This window comes from Mercenaria mercenaria, chromosome 8, assembly GCF_021730395.1.
Source record: "Mercenaria mercenaria strain notata chromosome 8, MADL_Memer_1, whole genome shotgun sequence".
In the NCBI taxonomy this organism is placed as follows: Eukaryota; Metazoa; Mollusca; class Bivalvia; order Venerida; family Veneridae; genus Mercenaria; species Mercenaria mercenaria.
Window position 1 is genome coordinate 27,788,018 of NC_069368.1, and position 20,550 is coordinate 27,808,567.

At 35.4% G+C, this 20,550-nt stretch overlaps 1 protein-coding gene across 2 annotated transcripts; it reads left to right on the forward strand.

Moving 5' to 3' along the window:
• Positions 1-1,382: 1,382 nt before the first annotated feature.
• Positions 1,383-19,237, forward strand: LOC123566710 (protein PRRC1-A-like). 2 transcript variants are annotated; one of them, XM_045361029.2, is made up of 7 exons: positions 1,383-1,416; positions 2,779-2,896; positions 3,711-3,935; positions 5,957-6,160; positions 11,084-11,193; positions 14,804-14,961; positions 15,556-19,237. In XM_045361029.2, exons 2-7 carry the CDS (start codon positions 2,797-2,799, stop codon positions 15,869-15,871), a joined length of 1,113 nt encoding a protein of 370 aa, XP_045216964.2. In that variant the 5' UTR covers positions 1,383-1,416; positions 2,779-2,796; the 3' UTR covers positions 15,872-19,237. The 2 variants fall into 2 exon arrangements, with proteins under 2 accessions (XP_045216964.2, XP_045216965.2); XM_045361030.2 differs by having other exon boundaries at positions 1,403-1,484.
• Positions 19,238-20,550: the final 1,313 nt, after the last annotated feature.

Consider the following 20,550-nt stretch of genomic DNA (forward strand, 5'->3'; position numbering starts at 1 on the left):
AGTATGACCCAGGGTCGGACATATTCCAATAAGTATGACCCTGGTTGAGAATTAGCTTAAAGCTATTTCATTTAGTACGACCCAGGGTCGGACATATCGTATTTAGTATGACCCAGGTTCGGAATTAGCTTAAAGCTATTTCATATTTAGTACGACCCAGGGTCAGACATATCGGAATATGTCCGACCCAGGGTCATAATAATTGTAAATATGTCCGACCCAGGGTCATACTATTTCGGAATTAGCTTAAAGCTAATTGGAATATGTCCGACCCAGGGTCATACTAATTGGAATATGTCCGACCCAGGGTCGTACTAATTCGAATTGTCTTAAAGCTAAATGGATTTATCTTAATTCAGGGTCATACTAATTCCGAATTGTCTTAAAGCTAATTGGAATATGTCTGACCCAGGGTCATAATAATTGGAATATGTCCGACCAAGGGTCGTACTAATTCGAATTGTCTTAAAGCTAAATAGATTTATCTTAATTCAGGGTTATACTAATTGCGAATTGTCTTAAAGCTAATTGGAATATGTCTGAACCAGGGTCATACTAATTGGAATATGTCTGACCCAGGGTCATACTAATTGGAATATGTCTGACCCAGGGTTGTACTAATTCGAATTGTCTTAAAGCTAAATAGATTTATCTTAATTCAGGGTCATACTAATTCCGAATTGTCTTAAAACTAAATCGGCATTTTCGACCCTAACGGTACGCCATAGAAATGTAAACAAACCTTTTTACTTTTACAAGGCCTATTTACTTATTATTGTTCATTATATATATTATATGTAACCCACATTTTAGCGGTCAGTTAAAATTTGGAAGAAATTAATATATATTCCATAGTGTTGACCCGTCAGACAAAAAAACTATCTTAGAAGATATATGACTACTACTTCTCTTGGTGTTTTTGTAGCTTATATGTCATTTAAGAACATATTAACTGGCTAAAAAAATTTTTTTAAATGGGCTTGGCTATGTGTTAATTACAGCTCTCAGAAGATTGTTAATTTTATCATGGAGGTAATATATTACCTATTACCTCCATGATTTTAGGCTATGTAGAACATATAGCAAATGTGTTTACTACTGTACAGCCTATAATAGTTTTATTATCTTTTTAAACATTTGTAGTGTAAACGACATCAGAAAATACATATATAGTGATATCTTAAAAATAATTAGTGATATCATTAAAACAACTTTTATCTTAAGATATCACTATTTAATGGAGGATATCACCCAATCAATTAATTAAGTCAGTCAAATGACATAGATCTAATACAACGTGTAATTAATCAGTTATGCATAGACCAGTTAGACTATTGATAGTCGGTCTGTTGCGGTTAGCCTCGTACAACCGAATGCCCGTTGTGATTATACGTGGCTGAGTGTGACGTCACAGAGGTAAAAATAATAAACTGTTTGCAATTTGGAAAACTGTGTCTTTGACGAGTATTTACCACTGAATAACTGTAAATAATCACTGTTATACTAAATTACGATTTTCTTTCCGCGTTTCATGCTTATTAATCTCGGCAGCTTCGATCAGATTTCTGTCATCCAATTTGAAATGGGAAGTGATTCGGATATGTGAAATTTCGGATAAAGATTCAAGTTATGATTTAACCCAAGCCTCTTATTTGCTGATATACGTTTGACCAATTATAGCGACTGTCGCAGATTAAGAAGAATAGTTATATCAATATCAACAGACATGTGAAAGAGAAATGCAAATTACAAAAGTTGACATAAAAGTTGACATTAAAGGTATCCTGGGATACTTGCCCGGCTTGGCTATGCCTATGGTTTTGAAAAGGAAGCGGCTATTCTTACGGTCCCGTAGGAATAGCCTCGCAGGCTATTTTTACGGCTCTCCTGTAAGAAAAGTGAAAAGCCCGCAGACGTCTATTCCTACGGCTCTCCCGTACGAATTATGAAAAGCCCGCAGGTGGTTATTCCTAGGCTATGGCAGTTTTGTGTTACACATCCTACCCTATTGCAGTTTTGTGTTACACATCCTATACTAAGCGTTAAACGTTTTCAGTAAATCAACAATCTTTAGTGACCGAGTGAGCTAAGTTCAGATCTAAATACTTGAGCCTGATGGCATGCAAACTTGAATATACTGGTAATTAAATCTTGAGCCACTTTAGTCTTTACCTTTTATACCCATAAATACATACAGAGCAATACACACGCACAGTAAACATGTCTATGTTGAACTTTTTCTTTTACTGTTTGTCCAATAAAAGGTTAATTCAGAGCTTAAACACAGGTGTACAAACATAGGCAGTTTAACAATGAGCAGGTAAACAATAAGGTGAGTCAAGGCAATAAGTGTGAAATACAGGGTACTTACCTGTCTACAATTAACCGATAGGAAAATTGGAACCTGTAAATTATAAAAACGACAATAAACTGGCAACGCTATATATGCCTTTTATTTGTAGAACATGTTTAGTAACTGCGCAAATAATAAGAAAACAGAGTATATCCAGGCGACAGTACATACTGGTACATAGCGTCATAGTTCTCAAACAAATAGAGTAATGTTCCTTTGCCAGCAGAAGTAATGCTAAAATAAGAGTCGGGTATAACAAATTCACTAAAATCAGATTCGCTAAAATTAAATTAATGCCAAAATCATGAAATTTGTCATACGGGAAAAAACCAGATATACGTTATGTGAAATTGGCTGTTATTTGAACAATTATTTGTTCATGCTTTTTCCTTACATTAAAAAGACTATGTTGCTTTCATTTACAGAATACACATTGTTAAAACATGATGGCAGAAGAATCATCTGATGAGTCGGCCGAGTTGGTAGACAAGGAGGAGGCAGTTATTGCTGAAAAACAGTTCACCAGTCAACAGTCAGGCACAGGTAACAGTTCACCAGTCATCTGTATGTTAATCATTTAATAGTCATTCACAGGTAAACAATTCTCGGGTTTATAGACCGTCTCATGTAAACGGTTCACCAGCCAGTATAGGCTGAGACAGAGAAACAGTTCAATGTATGTATACAATAGTCTCACACATAAACAGTTCACCCGTCAACAGTGTTGGGCTGATAAAAAGTTCACAAGTCACTTAAGTCAGTCACAGTTTAACTTCATCAGTCAAAAGTTGGTTAGAGATAAAACAGGTTGGGGCTGATAAAAAGTTCACCAGTTACTAGTTTGTCACAGGTAAATAGTTCATCAGTCGATTGTATGGCAAAGATGAACTGATCATTGTTTGGCAGTCTGGTGCAGATACATGTAAACAGTTCACAAGCAAATTTATAGTCTGGCACCGATAGAAAAGAAAACCATCAGACAGTATTTTGTGACTTGTAAACAGTTCACACTGTCAACAGTCTGGCACTAGTAAAAATTTGTCAGTCAAAAGTCTTATAAAAGTAAACAGTTGTTATGTGGGTCAGCTGTCTAACTCAGACAAACAATGCTTAGGTCTGTAGTCTAGCACAAGTAAACAGTTAACCAGTCAGTTGTCTTACACATGTAAACATTTTACTTTTTAGTGATATTGCAAATGTAAACAGATCAATAGGCAGTGGTCTGTCATTGGTACTGACCTAATGAATGAACTTAAAAATCTTGTATTTAAATAGTCAATTGTTTGAAAGATACCTTTATATTTCAGGAAGTGGTTTGCTGCCGTAAAGTAAAAAAAATGTTATTGTTCCATTTTAGGATCATCGTCGGCATTATCTCCACCATCACCTCTTCCATCGTTCATGTCACAGACACCAACATCCAGTCCTGTCATCCCAGGCAGTCCACAAATTGCCAGTACAGGAGGGTCCTCTGCTGGTGTAGTGAATACTGTATCCAGCCCAGGGTCACAGGTACCGCAGTCAACACCTAAAACATCGCCAATATCCCCGCCAGTTAGTCTGCAACAAGTTACACCTCCAGGTACGTATATGCAATGAGTGGAGCTCTCTGTTTAATAAGTACGGAATGGTAAAAGGGCCTTTGTGGCTGAGTGGTTAAGGACACTCACTTCTAATCATGTTTCAAGTATCGCAGTGGGTTTGAAACCCTGCAATTAGATAATATGTAACTTTTTCATGTTAAGAAGCCATGGTGTGGCTTAAACCCTCTTGAATACAGACAAAATCCCTCCTCCCCCATCTGACTGCTTATTTTGTCCAACTATATCCAGACTTTCACTTCTATATGTTTAGAATCGGAAGTTGTCATTTTAAAAATGGTACTTTTTTTCATTTCGGCTCATTTTCCTTTAACTTTACAGTTTTTTTCAAATTAAAAGGAGGGATTTGTCTGACTTTGTCAGATTGAGCAAAAATACTTAATGTCTGGGCAGGGGTGGGGGATTTAGTCCTACATCAAACCCAGACCAGGGTTTTGTCATTGTAGTGAAATACAAATGTACTATTAGAACTTATGTTAGAAAATTTTGCAAGAGATGAAATTTTGTAATATTCTGATAATGCCAATTTAAAATACAGTGAACTTTTAGCCATGCAAGTTTTACATTAGTGACGTACATTGATTCTAGGACTGTTTACCCCTGTAAATCTACCATTGGTAAAAGGAGGTAATCCCAAGCAAAAAAGTATGTTTTTTCCCCAATTCTGAATTTAAAGTTCCCAAATAAGTGTTACCTTTTAGGATTTTTGCTGTTTTAAAAATAGTTTTGCTAATTGTTATGTATATTTTGGTTATTAAAATAACAGTTATACTTTTGAACAATTACTGAAATACAATCCTTTGATATTTTACAAAAAAAGTATCTTTACATAGATTTTGGTAATTTGCAAATTTCCCAATTTAAAAGACAATATCTGAGAGCATTTTCCCAATTCCACTGGTGTTGTTGGCCTTCCCAAAATGATGAAAAAAAGGCCTGGATTCTTTGTGTATATCCTTGAAAATGAAACATTTAGAGGTATAGCGTTGTATCTAGACTTGAAAAAGGGCTGGGTGCTGAAGAATGAGGGCCTGGTCCCCCAGAAAATTTTGAAATTGAGCGCGCGATTTCCTGCATTTTGGGCCATTTTCACACCATCTGACATCATCTTTCAATAGCAATTTTATCAGTTATATACCCATAGTATTGGAGAAAATACTTTATTTTGCTTTGAAATAAATCACACAATTGCAGAAGTTGTTGAACTGATCTTTGACAACAAGTTCCATCTCAAGTCATGACATTTGTTCCAGTGGTAGTCTACACAGTTCACTACCATCTTAATGATTAACCATATTTCCTGGCAATTTAGTACCAGTACTAACCAATTACATAGTTTCCTGGAAATTACCAGTACTTCTCTAGTTACTCTTGTTTATTGTAATGATCATTAAAAAACAAATCAACAGTCAAAAACACTTTTATTATGTACAACCTTATACATAATTGGCTTTTCTCTGATTTCTCGATATTAATGATATAAATAGATATGATATATGATATCTAATGATATAAATAGATATGATATAGTCAAAAGATTGAGAAAAACAATCAGATGTACATGCATCTCATTTCAAATATTTTAAATGTGTGTTGATGACCGGTCAAGTATTGCAAGGACTTAAGAGTCCAAGGACTCGCACTTAGTGTACAAAACAGTGTCTGGTACATTTTGTATTTAATATTCTGTTCTTAAAAAATCATTTTTTAATCATTTTAAAATGATACAGGTACTTACCAAAATACACATGTAGTAAACGTGGAATTTTCAGTGACAGTTTGAATGTATTTTAATATATGAAATCTATTCATACTCCACCTCTGATGCATGTAGAGAAATTGGCAGTTACGTGTGGAGAATAGGTTAGTACTGGTACAGTGCTCGGGGACACTGGCTAGATAAAGTCAGCTACCTACCATTACATAACTGAAAAACTGTAGAAAACAACTAAAAACAAAGAGAAAAAAAAAATGTCAGTGATATTAAAAATTTATTTGAAAGGTCCACAGATGACACCCTATGAGGCGAGTTCAGCAATAAATGTACCAGAGATGGAGATTGATTCCAGTGAACCACAAGCACAGAATAGTGGTCTGTTCAGTTGGATCTCCGGAAACAAGATGCTGTCAAAAGTTGTGGAGAAAACTAAGTCTTCTATGGAATCTATGATCACAACACTTGACCCTGGCATGAAGGAGGTTATACGTAAGTCTGTCAATCATTTTATCGCATGTTTTGACATCTCAGAAGTGAAATAAAGCCATTACATAAATTAGGCATTACACTAGTGTAATAAAGCTTTGACGTTGCATTCGTTTTAAGTATAGGAGACGTTGGTCAAATTCTGGTCTATATAATACAATAGGTTGAGAAAAAGTTTTGATGCTTCAGCAAGAAAAGCTTATATATTATGTGATAGAAAGAATATTACATTTGAGCCGCGCCATGAGAAAACCAGCATAGTGGCTTTGCGACCAGCATGGATCCAGACCAGCCTGCGCATCCACGCAGTCTGGTCAGGATCTGTGCTGTTCGCTAACAGTTTCTCTGATTGCAATAGGCTTTGAAAGCGAACAGCATGGATCCAGACCAGACTGCGCGGATGCGCAGGCTGGTCTGGATCCATGCTGGTCGCAAAGCCACTATGTTGGTTTTCTCATGGCGCGGCTCATTTGTGTTTTTCCAAATTGAATTTATTAAACTCGTTGAATACACGGCTACTAAACGCTAGCGCCACCACCAAATTGTGGTGATAAGGAAAAGAGCTATCGACATTTCCGTGGTGCAGCTATCGCCCGTTTCTACTTGTAAACACGTGAGTAAAATTTATATTTTATCTTATATTTTCATTGATAGAACTTTTTCCGAAAATCGGAGAATGTAGTTCCGTGTAACAACACTTTTACTACAGGTTAGCTGTAATTTCATTAAAATATTATGCAAGTTGTGGTGCCAGGAGCTTTTCTCCCGAATCTGACAGTGGCATATTTTCATATCGGCCAACATTTGAACACAATTCCGATGATTAGACACACTATAAGAACATACCTGCTCATGCAAATGGTGTAGAATTGAATTACACGTATTCCCATACATCAAAGAATTATGAAAAACACAGTAAAAAATTAAAACACGACTACTTTTGAAAGTGGTGGCGCTATCACTCAAGTGGTGGCGCTATACAGTAGTGGTGGCGCTGTTGTATATGATTAGTGGCTGATATATTCAATTTTAATATATGAAAATGTCTGTCTACAAGCCACGGAAATTTCTACAATAATCGATGTTACTCAACAAAATACATGTAGTAACCTCTACATGATCGCAAAATAATCTACATGTATATGAATTGAGATTGTATATCTAAGCTTTATTGATTAATCATATTTAATCGATTGGAACTGAAAATGTACTGTACTCGCTTTTCAGAAAGAATTGTGAAAGTAAGGTCTTTTGTTTACAATGACATGCAAACGATGTATAAAAACAAAGCAAAGTAACTTTCAGAATCTTAATATAACTAATAAATTCTACACTATCTTCAATTATTTCCTGGGCACAACCTGAATTTTAAAGTAAACTTACGTTTGTATTTAAGTAGAATATTTAAAGGTTAGAAATAATTCTACATTAACATTTAAACAAAGGAAAATATTTACTTTGACTACAAGAGTCCCAAGGGTCTGTGAGTATTTTGTTCTTTTTTTTCTTGGATAGAGAAAGTTTCGTAAATGTAAATAAACTATGATCGTGTTTTTCTTTCTTTAATAACATAATTCCTTGCAGGAAAATTATTTATTAGAGAATATTGGTGTTTGTTTTGTTCCGATGCGTCAGCAGTTCGTATTATTGAATGCTGTAACAGCGCCACCACTACTGTATAGCGCCATCACTAGAGTTATAGCGCCACCACTTTTAAAAATCCTGGTATATTTCTTCTAACCCGAGATTCTATTATTCATGGTGTGTGCGTATATATTTATTTATCATTTCTACACCATTTGCATGCGCAGGTATGTTCTTACAGTGTGTCTATTCATCGGAATGTTGTTCGAATACTGGCCGATATGAAAATGTGCCACTGTCAGATTCAGGAGAAAAGCTCCTGACACCACAATTTGCATATTATTTTAATGAAATCACAGCCAACATGTAGCAAAAGTGTTGTTACACGGAACTACATTCTCCGATTTTCGAAAAAAGTTCTATCAATAAAAATATAAGATAAAATATAAATTTTACTTACGTGCTTACATGTAGAAACGGGCGATAGCTGCACCACGGAAATGTCGATAGCTCTTTTCCTTATCACCACAATTTGGTGGTGGCGCTAGCGTTTAGTAGCCGTGGAATAAAATTGGCAGAGCCTTGCATTTTATGATTTTATTCAACTCGTTTGATAAATTCAGTATGAATGGACACTCGTGTAATGTCTTCTAAAAAGTTGGCAATGTTATACACATATATTCACCATGTATAAGTGTAGGATTTTTATTTTTCATGCCATTAATGGTCTATTGTTTCAAAATTAAGAGGATCCCATTATACATTATACAGTTATCCAAACAATAGGGGTAATTACACCTAGTTTTGTAAGCATTGGGCTTTAATATTAAGAAAACACGGAAATTCTTTATATTTGTCAGTGGGTGTGAAGGTCTGGAAGGGGAATGATATATAAGACTTAAGGTATAGGTCCATGTTTCGGAGAAAAAAGTTCGAACGTCATCAAATCATAGAAAGAAAGCATTGTTTTACCTGAAAATTTAACAGCATATAAAACTTTTATATTATTCTACAAAACCATTGTCAATTTACTGATATATATATATTGAATTCCGGAAAGGGACTGCATGAATGGGGCCACACTTCTGGACAGTTTAGCAAGTTTAAAAACACCATTTTTAGCTCACCTGTCACAAAGTGACAAGGTGAGCTTTTGTGATCGCGCGGTGTCCGTCGTCCGTCGTGCGTCCGTGCGTGCGTGCATCCGTAAACTTTTGCTTGTGACCACTCTAGAGGTCACATTTTTCATGGGATCTTTATGAAAGTTGGTCAGAATGTTCATCTTGATGATATCTAGGTCAAGTTCGAAACTGGGTCACGTGCCTTCAAAAACTAGGTCAGTAGGTCTAAAAATAGAAAAACCTTGTGACCTCTCTAGAGGCCATATATTTCACAAAATTTTCATAAAACTTGGTCAGAATGTTCACCTTGATGATATCTAGGTCAAGTTTGAAACTTGGTCACGTGCCATCAAAAACTAGGTCAGTAGGTCTAAAAATAGAAAAACCTTGTGACCTCTCTAGAGGTCATATATTTCACAAGATCTTCATAAAAATTAGTGAGAACGTTCACCTTGATAATATCTAGGTCAAGTTCGAAACTGGGTCACGTGCCGTCAAAAACTAGGTCAGTAGGCCAAATGATAGAAAAACCTTGTGACCTCTCTAGAGGCCATATTTTTCATGGGATATGTATGTAAGTTGGTCTGAATATTCATCTTGATGATATCTAGGTCAAGTTCGAAACTGGGTCATGTGCGGTCAAAAACTAGGTCAGTAGGTCTAAAAATAGAAAAACCTTGTGACCTCTCTAGAGGCCATATATTTCATGAGATCTTCATGAAAATTGGCCAGAATGTTCACCTTGATGATATCTAGGCCAAGTTCGAAAGTGGGTCATGTGCGGTCAAAAACTAGGTCAGTAGGTCAAATAATAGAAAAACCTTGTGACCTCTCTAGAGGCCATATTTTTCATGGGATCTGTATGAAAATTGGTCTGAATGTTCATCTTGATGATATCTAGTTCAAGTTTGAAAGTGGGTCACGTGCCGTCAAAAACTAGGTCAGTAGGTCAAATAATAGAAAAACCTTGTGACCTCTCTAAAGGCCATATTTTTCATGGGATCTGTATGAAAATTGGTCTGAATGTTCATCTTGATGATATCTAGGTCCAGTTCGAAACAGGGTCATGTGCGGTCAAAAACTAGGTCATTAGGTCTAAAAATAGAAAAACCTTGTGACCTCTCTAGAGACCATATTTGTGAATGGATCTACATAAAAATTGGTCAGAATGTTCGTCTTGATGATATCTAGGTCAAGTTTGAAACTGGGTCACATGCCTTAAAAAACTAGGTCAGTAGGTCAAATAATAAAAAAACCTTGTGACCTCTCTAGAGGCCATACTTTTCATGGGATCTGTATGAAAGTTGGTCTGAATGTTCATCTTGATGATATCTAAGTTAAATTTGAAACTGGGTCAACTGCGGTCAAAAACTAGGTCAGTAGGTCTAAAATTATTAAAATCTTTTGACCTCTCTAGAGTCCATATTTTTCAATGGATCTTCATGAAAATTGGTCAGAATTTTTATCTTGATAATATCTAGGTCAAGTTCAAAACTGGGTCACATGAGCTCAAAAACTAGGTCACTATGTCAGATAATAGAAAAAATAACGTCATACTCAAAACTGGGTCATATGGGAAGAGGTGAGCGATTCAGGACCATCATGGTCCTCTTGTTTAAAAGCTGTTACACGTTTTTGTTTTGATGCATTTGCAACATCGTACGAGTGTTTAAACTTTACATAACTAGGTAAAACATCGTTTTTGACAATTGTTTACATTTATTTCTTTACAAATGGCATTCTTATTTAAAGGGGGGACAACTCATTCAGAATATTTTAAGTATCCAACTCTGTGGGACAGAACAGTAAAACATGTATTGGACAGATAAGTTGTGTGTCAAGATGCTGTTCATTCGTTCAAAAAATCTGTTGTTCTGTGATACACTGCTAAACCTTAAGGTTAAATAGAAAAATTCCAAACAGTTATTTGGTACACTTCTAAAAGTAGTTATATATAGCAAAGCATATTATGTGACTATAGTTCTTTGGGACACTTCTAAAAGTAGCTATATTATACAAAGCATGTTATGTGACAAAGCCATTTTTGCGAGCATCATCAGGTTTCTACAACAACATATCTTTTATAGATGTACAAAATAGAAATAATGTCTAACTTTCTATGGATCTTTTAGACATATTTTTTGTTCCAACCTTCTCTTGTTATTGCATTTGATAAAAGTGTTGATCATTGCATATATATTTTGTGTCTTGAATATTTTAGGTTCTGGAGGTGGTGTATGTATTCTAGTAACGTCAACTAAAGAATCTAAAGTTAGTGCTATAAGAGAAGCTTTTCAGAATGTGTTTGGTAGAGCCTCTGTTCTTGGAAGGGTAAATTTATCTTCTTGTTTTAGCTCACCTGTCACGTAGTGACAGGGTGAGCTTTTGTGATCACCCTTCTTCCGTTGTCCATCGTCCGTCCGTCTGTCCACAATTTCCTTGTGAACACGATATAGACCACATTTTGTATTTGATTTTAATCAAACTTGCACTCAACTTGTATGGGCATAATATCTCAGTTTCTTTCGAAAACTGGCCAGATCCCATCATGGGTTCCAGAGTTATGGCCCCTTAAAGGGCCAAAATTTGCTATTTTTGGCTTGTGAACATGATAGAGACCACATTTTGCAATCAACTTTAATAATACCTGCACACAACTTGTACTGGCATAATATCTCGGTTCCTTTCAAAAACTGGCCAGATCCCATTATTGGTTTCAGAGTTATGGTCTCTTAAAGGGCCAAAATTTGCTATTTTTTGCTTGTGAACACGATAGAGACAACATTTTGCAATCAACTTTAATCAGAAATGTTTTGCACACAACTTGTATTGGCATAATATCTTGGTTCCTTTTGCAAACTGGCCAGATCCCATCATGGGTTCCAGAGTAATGGCCCCTTAAAGGTCCAAAATTTGCTATTTTGGCTTTTGCAGCCATATAATTTATTAGAGACTTCATTTATGGTTTGATTTGATACAAACTTGCAAAATATCTTCAACAACAATAAATCTTGGATTCCATGATAAATCTTTCAGATCCAATCATAGGTTCTGGAGTTATTATGTCTCCCACCACACAGTGGTGTGGGAGACATATTGATTTACTCCAGTTTGTCTGTCTGTCACAAAGATTGTCCGCACTCTAAGACGAACATTTCTCATCCGATTTTCACCAAACTTACACAAAATGTGTCTGACAATAAAAACTTGGCCAAGTTCGATAACTAGCCAAATCAATGTAGGCGTATTGGAGTTATGGCCCTTGAATTTCCAAAAATGGCCTTTTGACTCTTGCCCACACCAAACTTACACAAAATGTGTTTGACCATGAGACCTCGGCCAAGTTCGATAACTAGCCAAATCAATCCAGGCATTTTGGAGTTACGGCCCTTGAATTACTGAAAAATTGGCCTTTTTTCTCTTGTCCGCACTCTTAAGTCGAACATTTCTCATCTGATCTTCACCAAACTTGATTAAAATGTGTTTTACCATGAGACCTCGGCCAGCTTTGATAACTAGCCAAATCGTTCCAGGCATTTTGGAGTTACGGCCCTTGAATTAAAGAAAAATCAGTCTTTTTACTCTTGTCCGCTCTCTAAGTCAAACATTTCTCATCAGATCTTCACTAAACTTGAACAAAATGTGTTTGACCATAAGACCTCAGCCAAGTTCGATAACTAGCCAAATCTGCCCAGGCACTTTTGAATTATGGCACTTGAATTACTGCTTGGATCCACTCGTCCAGACCATCTAATTTGATCCACTCGTCTAAACCATCTAGAGAAACTAGACATTTTTCATAGGGGCAGTTGTGGGAGACATGCGCTTTTCTCAAAAGCATCTCTAGTTTTATATCTGATTTCCTCCCCTGATTTTAATCAAAATGGATTTATATCAGTAAGTACTTATAGGACTCATTCGAAATTTCATTATTGTCATTAGTTGGACTCAGACAATCAGGGTAGATAACTATGGACTGATTTTATGTCAAATCACCTCTCTTTATTTCAAATTAAAATGGGAATATCTCCGTAACTAATGAAGATACTGATCAGAAATTTCATTTATGCCATCAGATGGACTTGGACAATCAGTGAAGATATATATTGACTGAATTTATGACAAATTACCTTCCTTTATTTTTATGTAAATGAATATACCTAGCAGCTTCTAATAAGATTGGTTTGAAACGTTATTTATGTCTTAAATGGTAAGAAATTTCTACTTTTACTTACTTTTCTAATATATTGTTGTTTAGGCTTGTACTCTGTATCTTTTACATGCATATACCAATGCATGATTACCTCCCCTGATTTTAATAAAAATGGATTAATCTCAGTAAGTATTTAAAGGACTCATTTGAAATTTTATTATTGTCATAAGTTGGACTGAGACAATCAGGGTAGGTAACTATGGACTGATTTTATGTCAGATTGCTTCCCTTTGTTTCAAATTAAAATGTGTATATCTCGGTAACCAATGAAGATACTGATTTATAATGTCATTTATACCATCAGATGGACTCGGACAATCAGGGTAGATAACTTTTGACTGAATTTATGACAAATTACCTCCCTTTATTTAATGTAAATGAATATACCTCAGCAGCATCTAATGAGATTGGTTTTAAATGTTATTTAAGTCTTCCAGGTTAAGGAATAGTCATGCTAGTACAAAAAAGCAACATCTGAGCCTAGCACCCTCAAACTTGATATGGAGATTGGCCCTGACTAGTACGTGACCCATAGGTCAAAAGGGACTGTTACAAGAAAATATTTATCCTGATGATATTTAAATTGTATGCCTTTGTGATTTATGTCAAAACTTGATCTTATTATTAAGAGCAATGGTACTCAGATGAGCGATATAGGGCCATCATGGCCCTCTTGTATGCACATTTTTATGCAATACATTTTTCATTTTTTGCGTAAAGTAGTTCTATGCTAATTTTTATGCACGGGGCGTATTGAGAAATGGTGATTTCCATTTATCAGTCAATGGCTATAGCTTTCAGACTTTACAGGATGATGATCCCTCTACTTTTAGGGGTCATAGTGATCAGCTCTTATAGAAGTATAACAAACATACCAAATAAGGTTTACCACATTTTGAAATAAACATATGGTACAAGATACATAACATAAAATAAACATAGGGTACAAGATATATAACATTACAAAATAAACATGTGGTATGCTATATCACATTGCAAAGACAATTTATCAAAATGATGCAAAATGAAAACAATGACATGATGCATGTTTTATTATGTATTCTTGCATACCAGACTAGGATTTCAGTGGGTGTAAGAAGACTTTTGTGCTCTAAATGACATATAACGAACTACATCTTTGTGGCAGATTCATGTAGTAATTATAATGATTTTACGTAAAACCGCATAAAAATCAAATAGCTTGATAGTTCCTCTTTGTTTCTAACAGTATATTTCCCTATTCAAAAAATGCATGTTTATGGAAAAAACATAACTTTTCACTGCAGATGATAAAACAGAACCGGAACTATTATGTTGCGTTTGTCTTTGTAACGTCTTGACTTACTTCCTGTTTACAGACGTAAACTTCCCACGCTTTTTAAGGGCTGTTGTAAGAAAAAGAAAAAAGTCCTATAACAAAATCATTTATTATTTTTATTATTTGTTGGATATGACATGCAAGAAAAAGATTCAATCATTGGTGAAAAGTGTAGATGGACATTTTGGCTCTAAATAAGCTATTTTACACGGTAACTCTGCAGAGCCTTGTTACACTCGAGCCAGATTTCCTCATCTGCACTTACCACCAGTGAAAGAATCTTATAATAACGCAACACAAAATAGTAGGAATATTGACATTTTGATATCACAGGTTGTTCCGGACTCTTAATATATGTGTTGAACTTACATAGGTTTAAATCAGTAAACTGACATAATGTATCTGTATAGGAAAGCCAAGCTACTACTGCAGCACAGCCGGTTGGGTTCACAGCAGGGTTGAAGGGTGCACAGGAACGGATTCAGAACCTTCGACAGACAGAAAATATACCAGATGATCAACCAGTGGTGTCCATTGAGGGATTTATAGTTGAAATGTTACCAGATAGGTAGGAGATTATATTTAGCTAGTTTTTCTGTTAGTGCAATTTCTGTGGATAGAATACAGCTCAGGGAGACATAAATATGTTTGTTTCACAGAAATTGTTGCATTGAAGAGCACAATTTTCTATGATTGTTTTCTGATACAGAAAAATAGATTCCCGTGCATAGTGTGCAGTTCTTTGACACCCAGAACTACCCCTTAAATATGGGAACAACACATACATAGGTTTAGACAGTTTTCCAACTTCAAACATGTTTGTTTACAGTTGAAAAAATAGAGCCAACACCTGCTGTTGTAGAGGTGTTTGCTCTCGAGGTGTCTCTGGAATAGATACGATATTGATATTAAGATCTTGTTACTGAAGAGAGACAGATTGGTGTGCCACCCGCTAGTTAGATAAAAAGTTAACAGTTGTCTACCAGCTTGCTGCCTGACAATATGAGAATAGGAATTCGGAAATAATGCTGTTTAATTTATGTAGATGTCTCAAAAGTCACTGGCTGACCCTTTCATAAGGGTTGACACAGTGATAGACAAACTACTTTATTCTTAAGCTCTAACATAACTTTATGACTGAGTATTTCTTTTACATTTACAGATGGTACGAACTAAGCTGTCTCATTCTGCAGGATCCTCAACACAGGATTGACCTGCAGACATTCTCCCAACCTTCGCCCATACCCGCTGAGTACATCCTCAAGGCACAGGATCGAACTGCTAAAGACTATCCACTTAGATGGTCCGGGCTAGCAGTCACTATCGGACAGATTGTCGAGGAGGAATTACCGCACATTGGCCACGTAGATTGGCAGAATGGCATTGTGGGAGTCAGTAGACGTGAATCTCTATATTTGGCGGCAAAATCGCTTGCTTACATGTATAAACAAAGACTTCCGACTATGTTTGTGTCCTGAAAAAAAAAACACGCTATTATAACGCGGGAAATTAGGTTATAATTAAACACCAAGTTTTGTTATTATGGAAGTTGTATTTTAAAGATAGCATTTACTTGTATGAATGCGAAAAGTTGATACAAAATTATCTACTAAGTATAGATTATATTGGAAAACAGCAAGATTTTTTTCTTAAATTAAACTTCTTTGTAAGAAATACCAAGATTTGTTCTGTGCTGTTGAATTCATTAAGATGTTATAGTGTTACAAATATTGCTAGAGGATCAGTTACTTTTGATAAGTTTGTGAGATAGAAATATACTTTTTTTTTTTTTTCACATTAGTGTTATACTGATAGAGCTTCCTACATGAATGGATTACATCAGAAAACGTTTTTGTATAGAAATTTAAGGTATGACAATGATATACCCTTAGTGGTTCTTTTGTGATTGATAAGTTTAATTGTGAGATTACGAGTTGGTGCATGTGCTATACTGTATATAGCCAGCTTTCCAGGGCTTAAAATGTTTACTTGGTTTGAAACAGGTTTTCAGTAAGATAGCTCAGTTGTGTGGACTACAAGACTAGTCCTTTTTTATGCCCCCGAAGGCCAACGTTAACGTTTTATGCCCCATGAAGGCCAACGTTAACTTCAGCATGAAGGCGCTTTACTCGTGAATGACTGCACCCAGGACCTTCAAACTTCACATGCTGATAGTACTTATTGAGTACACGACCCCTACTGACTTTGGGGTCACCGGGTCAAAGGTCAAGGTCACAGGGGCCAATGTTAACTTTTTGCATGAAGGCACTTTACCGTACCTGCAAACCACTGCACCCAGGACCTTTAAACTTCACGTGCTGATAGTACTTATTGAGTACACAACCCCTACTGACTTAGGGGTCACCAGGTCAAAGGTCAAGGTCACAGGGGCCAATGTTAACTTTGCATGAAGGCACTTGACTCACAAACGACTGCACCCAGGACCTTCAAACTTCACTTGCTGATAGTACTTATTGAGTTCACGACCCCTACTGACTTAGGGGTCACCAGGTCAAAGGTCAAGGTCACAGGAGCCAATGTTAACTTTTTGCAAGAAGGCTCTTTACTCGCGAACCACTGCACCCAGGACCTTCAAATTTCACATGCTGATAGTACTTATTGAGTACACGACCCCTACTGACTGGAGTCACCAGGTCAAAGGTCAAGGTCACAGGGGCCAATGTTAACTTTTTGCATGAAGTCACTTTACTCGCGAAACACTGCATGCAGGACTAAACTTCACATGCTGATAGTACTTATTGTTTACACGACCCCTATTGACTTTTGGGTCAAAGGTCAAGGTCACCAGGTCAAAGGTCAAGGCGCTGCGGGGGCATTTGTCACCATTAGTGACAGCTCTTGTTTTGTGCATGGTTTTATAAAAACCTACAATAAAATTGTATTTTGTCATACTTTTCATGTAATGCCTTGTCTTTGTTTAGAGTAGTGTTGAAAAGATGGTATGAGTGAAGTACTTACGTAAGATATGCTAGGATAAGTTTTATTTTTAAGTTGGCAAGAAATAATATGTTCAGTTTTGTGTGAAAGCAAAAAAATAATGAATTAGGACCAATGCATGTTGCGATTTGTGCTTCCATTGATATTTTTACATGCAGATTTTAATTTATGCTTCAAGTTTACAGTCATACACAGAGTCAAAGACCCAGTCTACGCGTAGTGAGGTGTAAACCAGACTTTGATGACAGTGTATGTTTAGCAGATAACAGTCAAACCTTTTTATAAGGACTATGTTTGGGAAAACCCCACCCAGCTTGCTTAGCAGCCAGAGCAAAAGACTACGAGTCACGAGATTGCTAGCTCAATCCCCGGGCAAGGCGTATATGTTTTCCTTGGCGACTTGACTGGAGACAGTATGTCACTGGTTAGGTAGATTGACCAGCAAAACAAAGAAATACTTTGGAATTCCCCGAAAACTGGCCTTATGATGTGATTTCCATGACATAGGTGGAAGGTCATGATGAAAATTTGATTGGTGTCGGAATTTTTTTACTTAAAACAAAATTAAAGAAGTTAAAACACTTAGCTTGTTGTAATATAAAATGATAATTTGTATATAGTTGTAGTTTTGGGGGTCAAACTTAGTACAGGGTATGATGTTAAACAACAATCAGCTGTTTTTGGTGCATAAGGAGTTACGGTGATTACTGGAGTACTTTTTAGTGGTATCAACTTTGGACAGTTAACGTACCTAAAACCAGGTGCTTGTTTTGGTTGGTGTGACATGATCTACTTAACATGTTTTACAATAAGCTGTGTTATGTCTAGTTTTGATATGTTCACTTTTTGCTATTCAATAATAATGACAAATAGAATGTCCAAATAGCCCGAAGTACAGAACTTCTTTAAAGATATATTAGACCCAAATACATATATGTACCTAAAAATACGAACAGGGACTTAATAGCATCTGTGTAAACATAAAATTAAAATGTACGTTTGTATAAACTGCATGGTGTGTTATGTTTTAAAGTGTGCATACTTCAAACATGCATAGTTAAGCAAAGTAAAAATATGTCCTGTATAACCATAAAAAACTGGGAGTTTATTTAACAAAGACTGTTATACATGACATTGCATTGTGAATGTATCTCTACAAACACAGTTTAGTCATTTGAATTCAACATTTAAAGTGAGTAATATAAAAATAAACAATTTTGCTGAAAAAATGGGCATTGTATATCTTTAAGAATAGGTTTAATGTTAGATTTATCTTTTCCTCCTTTAAGGTGATACATATATGTACATATGTATGGTTCAAATGGTGTTGAAATAAATATCTTCAAAGGGTTTCTGCACACACATGAGGCTTAGATCTCATTAATGTTTTTGTGTTTACGATTAATTTACAATCAAATGCTTTTTCAGATTTTTTTTTGGAAATTTGACAAAACTCTGGCAGTGGCCCTTTTGGTATTAGTTAGTACTACACACACTTAGCTACCAAGTGATGAGAATGCCTAATGGGATTCTGTATAATGAATTTGTTCCATTATAAGAAACTGAAGTAGAGAACTAATGCAAAAAGCTGCAGGTTTTTCTCTGATAGGGAGAGATTTCAGTCAGTCATAAATGTTTTATCCTGTGTATTTGTATTAAAAGCCTTTTTCGTGAATTACTGTGAAATTATTTTAATTTCGTGGGCACTTAATTTCGTGGTTTTCGCCAAAACAGCTATTTGATGGGAATGTTGCTTCGTGAATATAGATTTTTGAACATTTATGAATTCCTGGATATAGATCTTCGAACATTAAATGATACAGAAATATTTTAAGCTTCTTTGGGATTAAAAGATTGAATTTTGTGGATCGACTAAACTTTGAAAATAAATCCTCAACAAAAATTAGTCGCCAACGAAAATTAATGATTCCATAGTACTTGTTTTGTATAAATGGTTGCCATGTATATTTTTGGGCTGTGATATTGTACATATTATATATAACAAACATATGATAGACGTTTTATTAAAGATCAGACATTTGTTGAATGCCTTTAAAAATTACAGATTGGCTTGCTGTGACATTTGAAGGAAAAGGAACACCTAATTAAAAGTTGGATTTTTATTTGAAACCATCACTTCATACCGTATGCAATGCCGAAATATTTTTTTTTTAAATTGGATGTTTATTTGCAAAGCTGAACATTACAGAAAAAATGATTGATATTATGGACATAATTTTTGTTGTTTATGACATCATTGATACACTTTTTAAATATTTATCTATCAAATATGACTTTCAATATTACTTTTTTCATTATTTCTTGGTGATTGAACATAATGCACAATTATAGTTCCTTCCAATTAGTATCTGGCTGCTAACATGAAATTCATCATTTATCATTTGATAAATATTTAGAAATAAGGTAAATTGCTATTTTGCTTAAAACAAAATGACTGCACTATTTCAATAACATCTTTATTGCCATTTTTTTAAATTCTTTCACCGCATTGAACTAATTCAAGATTAAATCCACCATTTTGTTTAAAGTTGCCATGGAAACAAAATGGCTGCCATTTTTTTTTTTACAGTATTGAGTTTTTTGAGAAAACCAATCAAAGAGAATATTGTTTGGAACAACTTTTTGTTTTGTTTAGTCCCATTTGACTCTGGGACAACTTCTGTATGAGAAGAATTAGAACCACTGTCTTATCTTTGCTTGATTTTAAATGGCAACTAGTGAGATATGGGTTTGCTATACCTCTGTGTTTCATGCAGGTATAAAAGTTTAAATTTCATACCTCATGTTTTGATTCAATGTAAATGAGATGTGAAACTAAACTTTTTAGTCCTGTTTTTCACTGTATAACCTATACTGTATGCATATGGCATTTTGATCATTTGCCTCGCCAGTAAGTCCATATAAGAATGTTATTATTTATATTGTAAAGAACTGCAATTTGTTACTGATTTTTATTGCTGTAAATAGTGGGAATATTTGGTGCAAAATTCATGATATATCTGTTAAATGTAGTACATTCATATTGTAATAAATGAATGTTATATGAATTGACAGATGCAGTCGAACCTCGTTCACTCAAACTTGACGTAGATGTTCGAAGCATCGGACAAAATGGTTCTGGGACGATCTGTGTATGAAAAGAATTGGAACCGCTGCCTTACCCTTGCATGATTGTAAG